Source organism: Spermophilus citellus, assembly GCF_964194105.1.
Source record: "Spermophilus citellus genome assembly, chromosome: 8".
NCBI classification, from domain to species: Eukaryota; Metazoa; Chordata; class Mammalia; order Rodentia; family Sciuridae; genus Spermophilus; species Spermophilus citellus.
In genome coordinates, this window is record NC_138189.1 from 1,625,381 (window position 1) to 1,640,287 (window position 14,907).

The window sequence follows — 14,907 nt, forward strand, 5'->3', positions numbered from 1 at the left end:
TCACAGCCCTCCTGCAGGGGAGGAAAAGTGGCCATGCTGCCTACGCAGCACAGGCACTTCACTCCAAGGAAGCCTTGGCCTCTGGGAGGAGCTGTCCATGGGGAGGAGGCAAGGAGGCACCTGCTTGGCAGGCTTGAGGCATCCTTTGAGTCACAGGGAACATGTTGCTGGTGGTGGGCAGGTCAAGACGGGACACAAGGCACACAATGACAACGTGACAGAGGATGGGTCCCTGAGACACTGGGTCACTCCCACCCCTCAGCATAAAAGGACGCAACAATGGCTAGGAAAATAGAATACAAAAATCTTGTACAGGAAATAGAGGCGGCACACACGTCCCTTGGTGAGGGTTTTTAGAGCTTTTTTTTTTCTCTTTTTAAAAATGTTTCTCTGTTTTGCATTTGGGGAAAGCCTCTGCCAGCTGAGGCTGCGATGGGCAGAACTTCTAAGCTCCCCTTGAAGGGAGCTCCTGTCACACTGTGGCCTTGCTGGTTTTGTTTTGTTTGACTTTTCATAAGAAAGGAAGATGAGAAAGCCCAGAGGACTTGGTTCAGCTTGCCGCCACAGCTCATCCCAGCCCTGCACGAGGAGAAGCTCTGCTTCCCGTGCAGAGCAGGCAGAGCCACCTGGGCTGGCACAGGTGGGCTGATACAGGTAAGCTGGCAGTGGCCACACAGAGACAAAGTCAGGCACAGGCCAGGGACCAGCATTTGCCTAGGTGTCCCCCAAAGGTCAGTCTTCCTCCAGTGCACGCATGTGTGCGTGTGGGCTAGTGTGTGTGTGCAGTGGAAGGTCTCGACAGAGCAGACACTGCCCAGCTTGATGTGGACTGGCTCAGCCTGCCACCACAAGTCCATCCCTGGCTCCTGACGCCCATGGATGGGAAGGCCCCTCTCCGCCTACCTGCCCAGGGTGCTCACCCAGTCCCGCCCTTTACACTTTCTCTGTCCAAGCCTCAGGAGCCTGTATGGACCAGCCGACAAGTGGACAGACAGACAGTTGCACCTTCCTTCCTTCCTCAGTCCACTCCTCTCTCCTGGGGTCCGGTGCTGGGGTCTGAGCTCCCTGAGGTGGTCATTAAGCCCCTTACACGGTGCCCGCCGAGGTTTGCAGCAATGACATTTAATACTTCTGGAATGATTAGGAATCTGAGAGCAGACCGTGGGTGGCAACACTGGGCTCCAGGTCATGGGAGCCGGGCCCTGCCTCCCTGCAAGGGGCCCTGACCAGTGGGGAAGGGAGGGTGGGCGGGCGGGCGGCTCAGGCCCTGACCAGCAGGCAGCAGGCAGAGGCGGGCAGCCCAGGCAGCAGCTGGAGCTTCCAGAATGGCACAGCAGTAGCCCAGGGAGAGGCTGCATCGGTCAAGGGAGAACTGAGGCTGACACGCTGACCAGGCAGGCGGGCGGCAGGGGCCAAGCAGCAGAGTGTGCGGGGCCTATGAGAGGCTGGGGCGGCCAGGCCGCCGGCAGGGGCGCCCATAGCCACCGTCACTGCAGCCACCGCTCTGCAGGCTGTAGTGGTCATCGGCGTCACTGCTGCTGCCAACACTGTCCAGCTCACCAGGGCCAAACTCCATGCCCTCTATGTCCACCTCTGGGGAGAACAGAGAGGGCTGGGTCAGGCACTCCAAGAAAACTAGCATGAGGAAACAAGTAAGGGCCCATCTCTCCCTGTACAGAAGGGGAGGCTGTGGGGGTGGGTGCAGAGGAAGGAGCGGAGGCGGACCTGTCTGGGCCCTGAGGGATGACTCCAGGCTGCAGCTCCTGTTAAGAACCCAGCGGACTCTGGCCCTTACATGGCCAGGGCACTGGCCTCTGGCTTCACCCTCTCCTCCTGTCCCTCCTGCACACCAAGGTGAGGCATGAAAATACTGCTGTAAGCGGGTGCAGATGGTGAGGGCCTCGTCCTTACTGGGCGTCACCCCACTCCACCCCCGCCCCAGGCTCCTTTTCACCAGAAGCTGAAGAACGCCTGTGCCCAGAGGCCTGGATCAGGCTGTCCCGGGCCCACCTTGCTCTGAGTCGTCTGTGGAGACGGCGGAGCCAGTGCTGTCCGTGCGCACGCGCTCCATGCTCTGCACAGACAGCTGCTCCAGGCGCCGCTTCAGGAAGCGGTGCTCCCGCTGCAGCTGCTCCTTGATGCTCAGCGCCCTGCGGTCCTGCTCCTCCAGTTTCTGAGGGGTGGGGCACTGTGAGCCTGTGGCCAGGAGGGGGCATCCCCTCGTGGGTGCAGAGGCACAGAGGTCTGGATAGGTCAGATTCTCACCCCAACATGGCCCAACCAGGCTGGGGCTACAGGGTGCCCAGCCCACTGGCCCCCATGGCCTGATGTGCCCCTTCTCACCCCAGCCAGGTGGCCACGCACACTCCAGCCTGGCCCTGGGCTCTCCACCTGCAGTCCAACTGCAGAATGCCAACAGCCACCAGCCAGCTGTGACAGCACCACCCAGCCTCCTCCTGGAGGACAGCCCCGCCCACAGCAGTCCCGCCTGCCCCTAGGCTTTGGCACAGACCACACCTGCACCCATAGCATCAGTGCCCAACCTCTCAACCTTCCTTGGACCTAGACGCTGCCTGCTCTGAGGCCCCCTGCCAAATCCCTGCTGCGCCCCCTCAAAGCTCCTGCCAGCCCTACCTGGGGTACCTATGCCTGTGAAGCAGAAGCCCTCCAAAGGGACAGAAATAAGCTATGGTTGGCCCAGACGTCCTAAGATCCCCAAAGCAGCAGGTCTCAATCTAAAAGCCTTGTTGGGCTACTCCAAGTAATGTCTCCTGAGAGCAAATCCCACCTTCTCCTGACACCCAAGGGGCTTAGAAGTAGCCCTCTCTAGGAAGACATGAAAGAATCCCTGCCCCTCCTGGCCCCACATCTCCTTCCAGTTGCTGCCCTTCACAGAGGCCTCCGAGAGCCCAACTCTACCCCGGCCAGCCACTACATGGTTTCCCTCCCAATCACCACCAACAAAACCCAACAGAAGCCATGTGACTTCCTCTACCCCCAGAAGCTTCTGTCTGTCTTCCCACAAACAAACAAACAGAAACCCAAGCCACTGATGTGTACCTGCTGGACAGTGCCCCCCCCACCTCCAGGACCTCTGGTCGAAGGGCTGCCCAGGACACACAGGGATGGGCTAGGGGTAGCAGGGGTAGCCAGGCAGCCAGAGAGAGTGGAGGGCATGGGCTGCTCACCTTGATGTGCATCTTGGCACGCTTCAAGAGGCTCAGCGTGGTGTGACGAGTGCTGTCAGGGCCCAGGGGCACCAGCTGCTTGAGCTGCTCCAAGTAGAGCCTGAGCTTAGCTCGTCTGAAAGAGCCAGAGACAGAATCATCAGGCCAGGTGGCAAAGCCCAGGGGGAAGAGGGAATGGGGAAGGGAATGTGGGGGTACAGCTGGGCTCTCTGGGACCCCTGTGAAGGGACAGCAGGTAGGAGAGATCTGGGTGAGGGTGGGTGGTGACCAGCTGGGTCCCTGCACAGTACCCCACCCTGCTGCAGATCTGGCTGCCATCTCCCCCCAGAAGCAGCCAGGCACATGGGGCCATCTGCATATGGATGTTCACATGGCCCTGCACGTGGCTTAAGAGCCCTATTCTGCACTCAGAGATCCAGGGGACTCAGGCAACATTCACATCCCCACCTCAGCACCACAGTATGCTCTCCGATCATTCTGTCCTCACAGGAACATGAGCCACGTCAAGGGAGGGCTGAGAAGGAGCCCCCTGCCCAGATTTGTATTCCCTTTGGACACCTCCTTATTCCAGTCTGTCCCCACACTCACATGGGTGGACCATTCTCAGGCACTTGTTCTTATGTTCATATGCACCAATTCCCTGCAGAATTGCTGCCTTTCCTGGCTGGTCAGGGGCCTGCTGGTCTGGGAAGGGCCTTCTCTCTGACACCACCATGATGGCCCATGACCTCAGTGACGTCTGCATGCAACCACCCAAGTGGAACTGGTGGTTTTAGCTGAGAGATGCTCAGTAACAGATCTGCTTAGCCCTTGCTGTGGTTGAGGCTGCTTCCAAATCCAGTATGCTTTGCTTAGGATCATTCTCAGGAGTGGAGCTGCCAGGTCAAGGTGTAGACAACCTGAAGCCCACCTGTGGCGGCCAACACCTTCTCCTCTCTGATCTATGCCAGTGGTCCCCATTGTCTCATGTCTGCTCCCTAGTAGCAGAGCCCTAACAAATGCATTCTCCTTCAGTCCTAGAGAGACCCTGGAGGACAGTGGATCTCCTTGGACAGAGGAGGAACCCAAGGCCCAGAGGAGAAGGGGCTGCCAGGTATAGGGAAAGGCTACAGAGAAGAGACAACATCTCCCTATGCTGCAGGAGATGGGTTGCCGTCAGAGACCACTAAGCCTGTCACCCATATAGCACTCTGCATTGACAAATGATGTCACCTGATGCCCCAGCCATCCTCCGGGGCCTAGAGGTTATTCTGGGTGAAGAACCTCCAGGAATAACTTCCAGGATACAGGTCTGTGACTGCACGTGGTGAGGAGGTGGAAGGGTGAACAGGGCGAAGCAAGCCCTAGACTGCCTCAAGGCTGGAGATTCCTCTAGCCACAGCACAGGGAAGAGGGCACACAGGTGGGCTTCGGGATCCAGACTTCTGCTGCACTGGGCCTGGAGTGCCCAGAACCTCAGCCTCCCCACCTGTCCTGGGGCAAGTACCCCTCTCCAAAAACTGAAGGGGAAGGAGGCTTGGAGCTGGATGATGAGCAGAGCCTCTGCTCAGGGGAGGGGTCTCCTCCCACTGTCCTGCAGCCACCAATGGGACTGTTCACAAGTGGGGATACTGCCAGGGATCCTCTTCCCCAATCTATCTGTCATATGCCACCATTTAACTATATTAGCAGTATGTGACCTTTATGGAAAAATTAGAAAATTACCAAAAAAAAGTATCCCCCAATTCCACCACCCAGAGACAATCACATTATGATTTTAGTGTAGCTACACTTTCATATCATGAATGTTCAGTAAAAAAGTTAGGGTACAGAACCACATATGTGACAAGTGACCCAATTTTGTTTAAAAAATAAAACAGAGAACGTACACAAGAGACTCAACCAAACACAATGAAGCACAGGAAGCAAGTGTCTCCAGGGATGCGGCTGGCAATGTTTATTTCTTTAGCTTTGTGCTTTTCTATATTTTCCAGGTTTTCTATGCTAAAAAAATCCCATGTATTACTATTACAATCAGAGAAAGACACATTTGTACAAGAAAGAAAAAACACAGCTAAAAGACAAATAACAGTAGAAAAATGTTTGCAGTACATATAAAGACAAACGGTCAGTATTCGTGGTATTCCGAGCTCATACACATCAAAAATAAGGAGGAACACTTCAATGTGACAACAGGCAAAGGACACAAACAGGCAATTTGCAGAGTATGAAGGGCAAACCTGACATAAAAACTGGTTTTATCTCACAGTGATTAAGGAAAACTCAGATGAGCGGACATTCATGTCCCCTTTACAGTAGCTGATGTGCAAAGGGTGGCTGGCACTTGCCTGACCAGCCGTGGGGACCTGTCAGTTTGCTGTGGGAGAAGGGCCATAGCATAATTATCAAAGTCACTACTGATCCATGTTTCTGTTCCTAGGATTTCTGTCCTACAAAACCTTCCCCGCAAAAGGGCCACACTCAGCCTCTGCTTTGTAGAAAACCCTGGAAGCTGAAAACCCCGGAATCTTGGCTGCAGGTCCTGCAAAGGCTTCAGGACAGGGAGGGTGCATGGACACACGTATGAAGCACTTATGTGGCATTAGGTGAGAAATCCAACCAGAATAGTGGACAGCAAGGTCCCCTTCTCATCCCAGGGCCTCCAAGTGCCTGGGATGCCATCTCTGGGGGTAGGGTACAGGAATATATGAAGAGACTCGAGAAACAAAGCAAGGCCACCTGACCACACATGTGCAGTGTTTAAAACTGCAGCATGTCCACCCAAACCCAGGAAGCACACAGCCAGGGTTGCCCTGGCTCCCTGCCCTGGACAGTGACTGCGATGGGCTGCTGGGGGCCAGGGTCTGGAATTCTCTCTGCCAATGGCCAGTGGTGGGGTGCTGGAAAGGTCCCTACCCTTCTGAGCCCCTGGCCCCACAGCTGGGGCTACACTAGGTTCTTACCAAACTCTCCTCCCTGAAGTCACTGCAGTACCCCAGGCCTTCTGCCAGTAGCTGTCACCAAGCATTCCAAGCAGATTTTAAGACCCAGCACTTCTAAAGGAGCCCAGCATAGATCTAGGAGGTTGCCTGCCTGGGACTCCTGCTCTGACATCAATAGCATCCCCACCTCCACCACAGTGCAGCCCACCACATGGTCCCGCCCAGCCTCTCACTGAAAATCCCCACTCCTCAGAGGACCCAGAACTCTTGGAGGGTTTGGCTGCAGGCCAGGGTCCCCCAGACCTGAGAAGAGAGTGCTGGCTAGCTGACAGAGTCACACTCTGAACCAGGCAGGGACAGGCTGTTGGACAGGAGGCAGCCAGGAAGTCCAAGAGACAGGAGGACAGGGACATGGGGAACCATCACCCTCCCTCCTCCTGTTTACCTGCATCTTCTAGCTATTCTAACAAACACACTCCCCCTGTGGTTCCACAAGGCTGCATCAGGAGCCTGGGGGCAGCCCTCAGGGCAGGCCATAGGCTCCAGGGCAGGCCCTGCCAGGGAAAGTCTAGCCTGGACAACCATCTGCTTGAAGTGGAGCAGGGGCCAAATGAGCAGTGAGGTCTGGCCTTTAGGGTGTGCATTGCCACTCCAGGGGGTACGAAGGATAAGGAAGGTCAGCCAGGGCTCCCTCCCATATACCCACTAAGGCCAAAGGCTGGAGCTAGGCCCGTGAGGATTACCAGACCCCTGGGGTCAGTTAGCCTTGGCAGACCTTCCAGAACTGCTTACATACAAGGGTGCTTAGGGCAGGCCTAGGGTTGACTGGGCTCAGCTCAAGCACCACGAAGGGGAAGCCCCACAGGCCTAACCCAGACCCCCAAGAGGGACACCTCCAAGAAAGAGTGTCCAGGGCCTCCGTCCCTGAAGCCAGCCAAGCAGAGGAGCCTGATGCTTGCTTGCTTGCTTGCTTCCTTCCTTCCTTCCTTCCTTCCTCTGGAGAGCACATAGCCTTTCCTTCAACCAACAGCCAGGAGCAGTGAGCATCCAGCACCAGCACAAGGCTAGCCATGGGCACAGCCAAGGCCAAAGTTTCTTCAGGGCTCCCAGCTCCAGCTTGTAGGCTGTTCAGGATGTCCACACCTGTGCCTTGGCCAGCCAGAAACAGAAACCCCTGCACTGGGTTGTGGGGGCATAGAGAGATTCCTAGGCTGCCCACCTACCCCTCGATCTCAAAAGATTCCTTGAGCTCCATTAAGCATGAGCTCTAGGAGGAGCTGGCAGAGACCAAGAGGCAGCTGCAGGGTCTGAGGCCATTGCTTGCTCTCCACCACAGGCTACCCTGCCTTGCCACCTGCCCTCCTTCAGTGGTACCTCCTGAAAGCTGCTCTCCCAAATGCCACCTCCAGGAAGCTCTTCCCAGAGTATCCCCACTGTGGCCTGCCCCATCCCAGACTTGTAGGTCCGGGTCAAGTCTGGTTGGGTCTCCTAGGGCCTGGAAGCAGCCCTAGGCTGGCTCCACATCAGCACCCCCCATGGAACCCCCCAAACAGAGATGACCAGTGCAAGAAGTACATCTCCTCAGGGAACAGGGTGTTCTGCCCCTGCCCAGCAGCCCGCCCCAGCCAGAGGCCTAACTCCCAGGGCAGCGGAAGTTGGCGGTGCTGAGGGTGCAGACATGGGGGAGGGAGAGGCGGGGACCTGGCTGAACTTCAGACCTTCCCAGTACATCCAGGAGGGCTCAATTCGGATGCAGACCCACCCACTCACCAGGAAGGGAACAAAGAATAGACCCATTTCACAGATGAGAGCAAAGATAATGAGAGAGGTATCCCCCAGTGTCCCTCAGGGGCTCTCCCCGATGGTGGCATGGGGGCTTCTGTCTTTGAGACTTCCTGGCCCAACATGCCTCTGCACTCACCCAGAGTTCCCACAGCAGCTGAAAAGGCCCCTGGCTCACACCTACCCCAACTAACAGAGGGGCATCTGCAGCTGGAGCTGCTTCAGGTGGAATACCTGTGCCAGGGCCCTGCTGCCTGACTGGGGCTAGAGTGCAGGGAGGTGGCCCAGGCCAGCTGCACTTGTGCTGCCCCTACGACAAGACTCCAGCACAGGCCCCAGAAGGCACTGAGGCAAAAGGCATGGAACTGGGGGATAAGGGGTCAGATCATGGTGGTGGGACCCACTATTGAGGTCATGACACCAAGGCTGAAGTGTTGTTCCCAGAGGGGCTCAGAAGCATACCCATTTGCCTCCTCCAGGGAGCCATCCCTGATTGACACCAGCACAGGGCCTTTTCCAAGTCCCTGGTCCCCACCTGGCCCTGGCCCCAGGCTGAACACTCCAAAGCTGGGCCCCCACCCCTGCCTGCCAGCCTGAGAGTGCCTGAGAACAAACCTTGGCCCCCTCCTTCAAGACTGACCCTTTCTATACTGACGGCACAGCCTGGCAGCACTGGCAGCCCTCCCAGGACTGTGAGGTCAGCTGCGGCATCCCCTCAGCAGAAGGGACAGGCCTATCAGGAGGCTTGAATAGAAACTGGTGAGGGCAAGTGTCACTTACCTGTGCTTTTCTAGTTCGTTGTGTGAAGACCTGTTTAGAGAAACAGAAAGACAGGGCTCACTCTGAGGCCTGACCACCAGAGCAAAACAACAATGGCTCTTCTAGGGGAGGGGCTTGGAGCCCACAGAGAGTAACAGGGCAGATCTGGGCCCCAGGAGGCCCACAGATGGTAAGGGCTGGGGTAAATGCAACAGCTGCCATCCAAATGCTAAGGAAACCTCACACTGAGCTGCAAGGATGGGGTGAGGGCGTGGGGGTGGGGGCACACAAAGGAAGCAAAGAGGTGTGCACAGATTGGGGGGGACCAGAGCCACCAGGCTCACCTATGAGGCTTGGTGGGATCGTGGTTGGCAGGAAGATGCAGAACCTCTTCCAGATGTGTAGAGGCCCAGGCAGCACAGCTACTGTACTTAACCATCTGCCTTTTCTGTCCCCCATACCCCAAGACCAGGTGTGCCTTTGCAACCAACAAGGACCACAAAGAGGGCTAATATGCTGAGCATGGAGCACAGAAGTCAGGTCCTCAGGAGATGAGGTGGCCATGTACCGTGGCTACCATGTCAGGCTCACACATACACCACACAGATGAGAATACCCAAGACAAGTAGTCCTAGCCAGGTCAGGCCACGAGGGGGTGTCTGAGGCTTTGATGTTTCCTGGGTCACTGCATGCAGGGAATACCAAGGCTGGTGGATCTCTTCCTTCACAGGCCATGTTCTGGCAGGATTAGCTACTCTAGGCCCAAGCTTAGCTTCCCTGGGAACAGCAGCCCTGCCAGCTGCTTGAGCATCACCTATTCTGCCCACTCAGATGGTGCAGAGTCCTGAGCATCACAGGTGCCACTCAGGAAATTTACCCTTCAACTTTCAGTCACCTTCCCAGTCCAGGAGGGACCCACAGGCCAGCCAGGGCTCCCAGGCTTCCCACGCAGCTGCACATGTGAACAGAGCGCTCAGGCCATGCAGGTGTATACCTAGACTAAGCCTTGACACACCTGGGGGCTTCTTTGGACACTGCCTGCCTACTTCCACTCCCCTGCTCCAGGAACGTGGATCTGGCATCTGCCATCCTTACCCCTTAGGCTACAGTGCCTGTCCATCCTGCCTTCCTCCACCACCTGCTGCAGCCACCTGGGCACTAGGCCTGCCCTCTTCTCATGGTGCCTGCCAGCTCCTGGGCCTCACTGTTCAACTTCCAGGGTCCTCAAGAACCTGCTACTCACATGGGCTGGGTGAGAACCCTCTGCCAGGGCTAGCTGAAGCCAGAGGGGGTATCACTAACCCCTTCACTGGCCTACCAGCTGTCCCTCCATCCAAACCTCAGCCTGGCCAAGTGGTTTGTAGGTATGCTGGCTCATGAGGGAGGCTGAGGTCAGCAGGTACCCTTCAGTGTAGTGAGGCCCACCACCCACCTGCTCAATTAAAGGATGACCCCACCCTGGAGGCAGAGGGGCACTTCTCAGTAGCCAGGGGGTAGAAAAGGGCTGAGGCCCTCCTGTGTCCAGATACCCTTGCAGAGGAGGCCTGTCACACAGGTCTTAGCAGCACCTTCCCTGGGGAGAGGTAGCACTAACCCTGGCTAGAGTTGTGCCAAGTGCTTTCCTGGCACCACCCGGACCTTGTGAAGCATGCATTCTTCTGCTCACCTCACAGAGCCCAACCTGACAAGCTGGCTCCAGTGTCTTCCCGGTGAGCCACTGCCTGAGCCTACAGCAGTGACACCCGTTTCTCACCCAGGTCTGTTGTGTCTTGTTCCTGTCCCTCACCTTGGCAGACATAAAGCCTTACATCAGACCCCAGCTTCTCGTCTAATCTGGCTAAGAACACCCTCAAGGCTGGTGACCCCTAAAGGGGCCATGTCTGTCACCCTTGGCTGCCTCTGGCCCTGGGGGAGTTGGGCTCTGCTCAAAGGGGTTGCAGAAGAGGTGCACCCAGGCCAGGGAGACCCTCTCAATCCCTTGCCTGGGTCTCATCCCAGCAGAAGGTGGACCCCACCCAGGAACAGGAGTCACAAAGGTGGGTAAAGGAGGCCCCAGACAAGTAACCAAATGGTTCTATGCACCAGTTTCCTCAGCTGTAAAATGGAGATAAAAATAACATTGCCTTCATGAGGCTGTGTGTGGAGGAAGCATTCAGTGAGCCTCAGCCAGGATTCTGGTGGTCAGCTTTGGGCATTCCACACTGTGGGAGCTGGAGGTCTCTTCCCAGAGTCTGGACAGCCAGAAGCAGAGGCCTGACTAGCTTACTGTCCAGGTCAGAGGCAGTGGTGCCCCTAACACATTCAAGTCCTTCTGCAAACTGTCTTCAGCAGGGGACTAGATGCTGAGTCTCAGGCAGCTGAGACTCAAACCAATTCCTTGCCAGGCCCAGGACACCACAGAGATGGGCCTGCATGCCAGCCTGTTTCCTAAGAACACGCAGGCCACAGGAATGAGCTGCACTCTCTGCCAAGAGGCCCAGAAGCCCCTGGCCAGTGCAGTTCCTGGCCTAGTGACACAGGAGTAGGTAGGCCAAGGTAGATCCCTGGACACTTCCAGGTGTGCCAGGCCCCAACAGTAGCTAGGTGCCGGTACCCTGGGGTGCCCTAGCCCATATGCGTGCACTCCAATTTCAGGGTTTCTGCAGTACAAGGCCAAGGGCTGGAGGAAGTAACTGATCCTAAGGAGCCTGCTCCCTCCTCCTACCTCTCCCAAAGGCCTCCTGTCCCAAAGAAGGGGATCCCTGAACTTGTGTCTAGAGTTTCAGTGTCAGGAGACTGGGCAGGACTGGTGGACACCTGGGAGGGGCCTTTGTCCAGGTTCCTGGGGATAGGGTATTGAGCCAAGAAGCAGGGCCCAGCTCTGAGATGGGATAAGGAGGCGGTCCCTCCGCGCGCAGAACGCAGGGCCCAGCCGCTGAGCCTCAGTGTCCCGGGCCCCAGAGGCACCGGTGGGAGCCCGTTGACAACTTCTCTCCCGCCAGGAAAAGTCCAGAGAGCCTGGGGCGGGCGCGGGGCGGGCGGCAGGCGTGTACGCGTGGCACTGTTTACGCGCGACGGGAGGCGCGGCCGCGGGAAGATGGCGACGCGCAGGCGGGGCGGGCGGGGCCGACGCGCCTCCTCCAGGCCGGCCGCCGGGGCGCGCGGAGTCGCGCGGCGAACGCGAGGCGGCCGGGGGACACCGGGCGGGGCCGACCGGGGCGGCGGGGCGGCGCGTGGGGGCGGTACCTGTTGTTCGGGGCCTTGCGCACCAGGCTGGCCGCCTTTGTTTTCTTCCTTGCCAAGTCGCCGTCGAAGGGCAGCACCGAGGCGTAGCCGTGCTCGGCCTCTGCGGACAGACGGCGCGGTCAGCGGCCCCCCGCCCAGCCCGCCGCCCGCCCACCCGGCGCACAAAGGGGCGCGGGCTACCTCGGTCCCTGCGCTCCAGGTACTCGGCCGCCTCCAGCAGCAGCAGCAGGGAGTTGAGCTCCATCCTGCCGCCCGCGCCCCTCTCGGGACGGCGGCGGCCGCTGCCCGGCGCGCTCCGGCTGGCTCCGCTCGCCGCCCGCCCAGCGCGCCCCGCGGCACACTTGTCCGACTCGCGGACTCCTGAGCTCGGCCGCCACCCTCTGCCTCCGGCCCTCAAATTGACACATAAGGGCGAGCGGCGGCCGGCATAGCCAATGGGAGCTAGCGCTGCAGCCCTAGGGGCGGGCGCTGGACAGGATCTGGACCAATGGGGACTGGCCGAACGCCTCGGGCCGGGCCGAGAATGTTGACAGATGCGAAGCTCGGTTCCGATAGGCCGACAGCTGTAGTAACAATTTAGAAGCCCAAGCTTAGCAACAGCACGTGGTGGCCCGGCCCCCGCGCTTGCTGACTGGTGGCCGTCATGCATGTTAAGTAGGTGCCGCGCGCCGATTGGGCCAGGGCGGTCTATGTAAATTGAGACCACCGACCAATGACCCGCGGCCGGGCGCGCGGCCAATAAGGGCGCCGCGGCCGGACGCGTTGCTGAGAGGAAGCGGAGCGCGCTGGGACCGCCGCCTGGCGCTCCACCCGGCCAGTAGGACGCGGGCAGCGTCTCCTGAGACCCGAAGCAGGATGCACTGCGGGACAAGCGCCCTGCCACTCCGCCGGGCCCATGCACAGAGTGTGCAGGGACTTGTTGCCCAGGTCCAGATCCAGCACTGGCTCTGCGGGAGGACCATGCCTAGCCGTCTGTCTGCTCCAGGGTCCCTTGTGGGGCTGCAAACGACACCCTTCTCCGCGGGACAGAGTGGCCTCAGGGAAGGCCTGGACTGGGAGAGGAACGCAAACGGTTGGAGCATAAAACGAAGGCTTCTCTGAGGTTGTCAGTGGAGAAACCGAGAGCGGAAGTGTCGTTGTCGTTTATTTAGTGGACACCAGGCTGAAAGTGGGGACCCGGCTAGGGAAGAGGACTGCCGCCACAGGCAGGAGGGGCTCTCAAGAGGAGAGGCTGCTTGTGGTGCCTGATTTTAAGAGTAAGGCCGTTACAAGAGGCTGGCGCTGGTCCTTAGGCCAAGGCTGCCTTTTCTGGGGAGGAGCGGTTCGCTACTAGGAAGCAAACGCCTAGCTGGGCAGTTGCGGCCGGCCGCAGTCATGACCTTGGACTGTAAGGCAGGCTGGGTAGGAGGAAGAAGAGCTGGTAGTCCTAGGGCAGCCTCAGCCTGGCCTCAACCCCTTGATCTTCAGATCTTCACTCTCACTGGCTTTCAAGGTTCGTGGCCTGGGAGCTGCTGAGGGCGGGGCCAATCAGCTGGAAAGTTTTGTGTCATAAAGTGACTAGACACCCCCCTACCCCAAGTTCCATATGGAAGTGGAGCTCTGCTGCCAATAAAACAGAACAAAAACTGTTAAAACCTCAGCACTGTAGGTCCTGGGAGCAACATAAATGCATTGCCTGTGTATATTTCCACATACCCAATTTACAAATAAGGAACCCCTCAGCAATCCCAGCAGAATGGAGATTGGCACTCCCACATTGTGACCCATGGCTGGCTATGTAGGAGTGTGGCGACCAGAGCCACCTCTGGTCCAGCTGGTTCTGCTGGGGTGTGAGTGACAGCTGTCTGATCTGTGGGATAGGGTTAAGAATGTGTGCCCTTAGGGCCCTGCGGGATCTACTGGGGAACTTGATACTTCCTGGAGACAGACCTGCGCCAACACTAAAAAAAAAAAAAAAAAAAAAAAAAAAAAAAAAAATCGTTGACCTGGGCTCTTCCTGCTCCAGCCCACAACCACCCGAGAGCCAGAGTACAGACTTTAGCCTTTAGTCTTTAGGGCTGCCTCGAGCCATGCAGGATGAAGGAGAGTGCCCAACTTTGGGAAGCAGTGAGGCGCATTCTGCACTCTGGGAACCTGGACTCATCGCCTGGGGGTCAGCATTTTACAAGGTTGCTCCATCCCTGCATTGGCAGCCCGTGCGTTAAGGTGACCTCGCCTGCCTCCTGCTGCGATGGACAGTGGGTTAGGCGTGACAGCAGGGAGCAGCCTGCCTGCTTCCTCTCAGCCTGAGATTTTTAGCCTAGGCCAATTCTGAATCTCCCCTCATCCAGCTGCATCCAAGGACCTAGCACTTCCAGTGCCCACGGAGCTCGACCTCACCCTGGATTGCGCGGGAGCTGGAGAAAGTGGGCAGGCGTGGCTGAGTGAGCGAGGGGCTGAGAGTGGCTGGACCCCCTAGGGAGATCCAGAAGCCTCAGCTTGGGGGACAAGGAGGGATACAGGGACAGGGAGGGATACCGAGTGAGGGGCGGATGGTCTCTACAACATGCTGCAACGTGCCGGGCCCCCTAAAAGAAGCAGAGGGATTAGAGGTCATGCCAGTGCCAGCAGCCTCAGGGGCTGTTGGGGAGGAGGAGGAGACAGGCTGACCAGCAGACCAAGGTCCCCTTCCGCAGGGCAGGTCTCCAGCAAGGCCAGGTCCCTCCTTGCCCACTTCCCTCTCCTGAGCCTGAGCCTGAGCCTGAGTTGAACCTTCCCAGTGGGAACTAGCAAAGTCCATGGTGGGGAGGGAGGGAGCAGACTTCTGCAGTCCTTCTCCCATCAGAGCTCCGCCCCCCCCACTAGACTGATGTGGGGGAGGACCTGTCCCCTCCACCCCTTAGCCCCCAAGTGGCCTCCACTCCACTGCCCTCCTGGACCAGTCCACACCCTCCTTACTGCCCCCAGTTCAATTTGATACTGTCCCCCAGACTGTTCTCCCTTACTGCTCTCTGGGAGAGTCCACTCCACCCCACACAGGCTCCAGGAGAAGG

The 14,907-nt window shown here is 58.1% G+C and overlaps 1 protein-coding gene across 3 annotated transcripts; it reads right to left on the reverse strand.

Annotated features, from left to right (window-relative positions):
* Positions 1–1,237: 1,237 nt before the first annotated feature.
* MXD4 (MAX dimerization protein 4) lies at positions 1,238–12,276 on the reverse strand. Of its 3 annotated transcripts, none has more exons than XM_081304208.1 (6): positions 12,056–12,276; positions 11,876–11,975; positions 8,672–8,701; positions 3,189–3,303; positions 2,011–2,219; positions 1,238–1,593 (listed from the first exon to the last, which is right to left on the reverse strand). In XM_081304208.1, exons 1-6 carry the CDS (start codon positions 12,117–12,119, stop codon positions 1,557–1,559), a joined length of 555 nt encoding a protein of 184 aa, XP_081160334.1. In that variant the 5' UTR covers positions 12,120–12,276; the 3' UTR covers positions 1,238–1,556. The 3 variants fall into 3 exon arrangements, with proteins under 3 accessions (XP_081160334.1, XP_081160332.1, XP_081160333.1); XM_081304206.1 differs by having other exon boundaries at positions 2,011–2,173; positions 12,056–12,274; XM_081304207.1 differs by lacking the exon at positions 8,672–8,701 and having other exon boundaries at positions 2,011–2,173.
* Between the last annotated feature and the right edge of the window lie 2,631 nt (positions 12,277–14,907).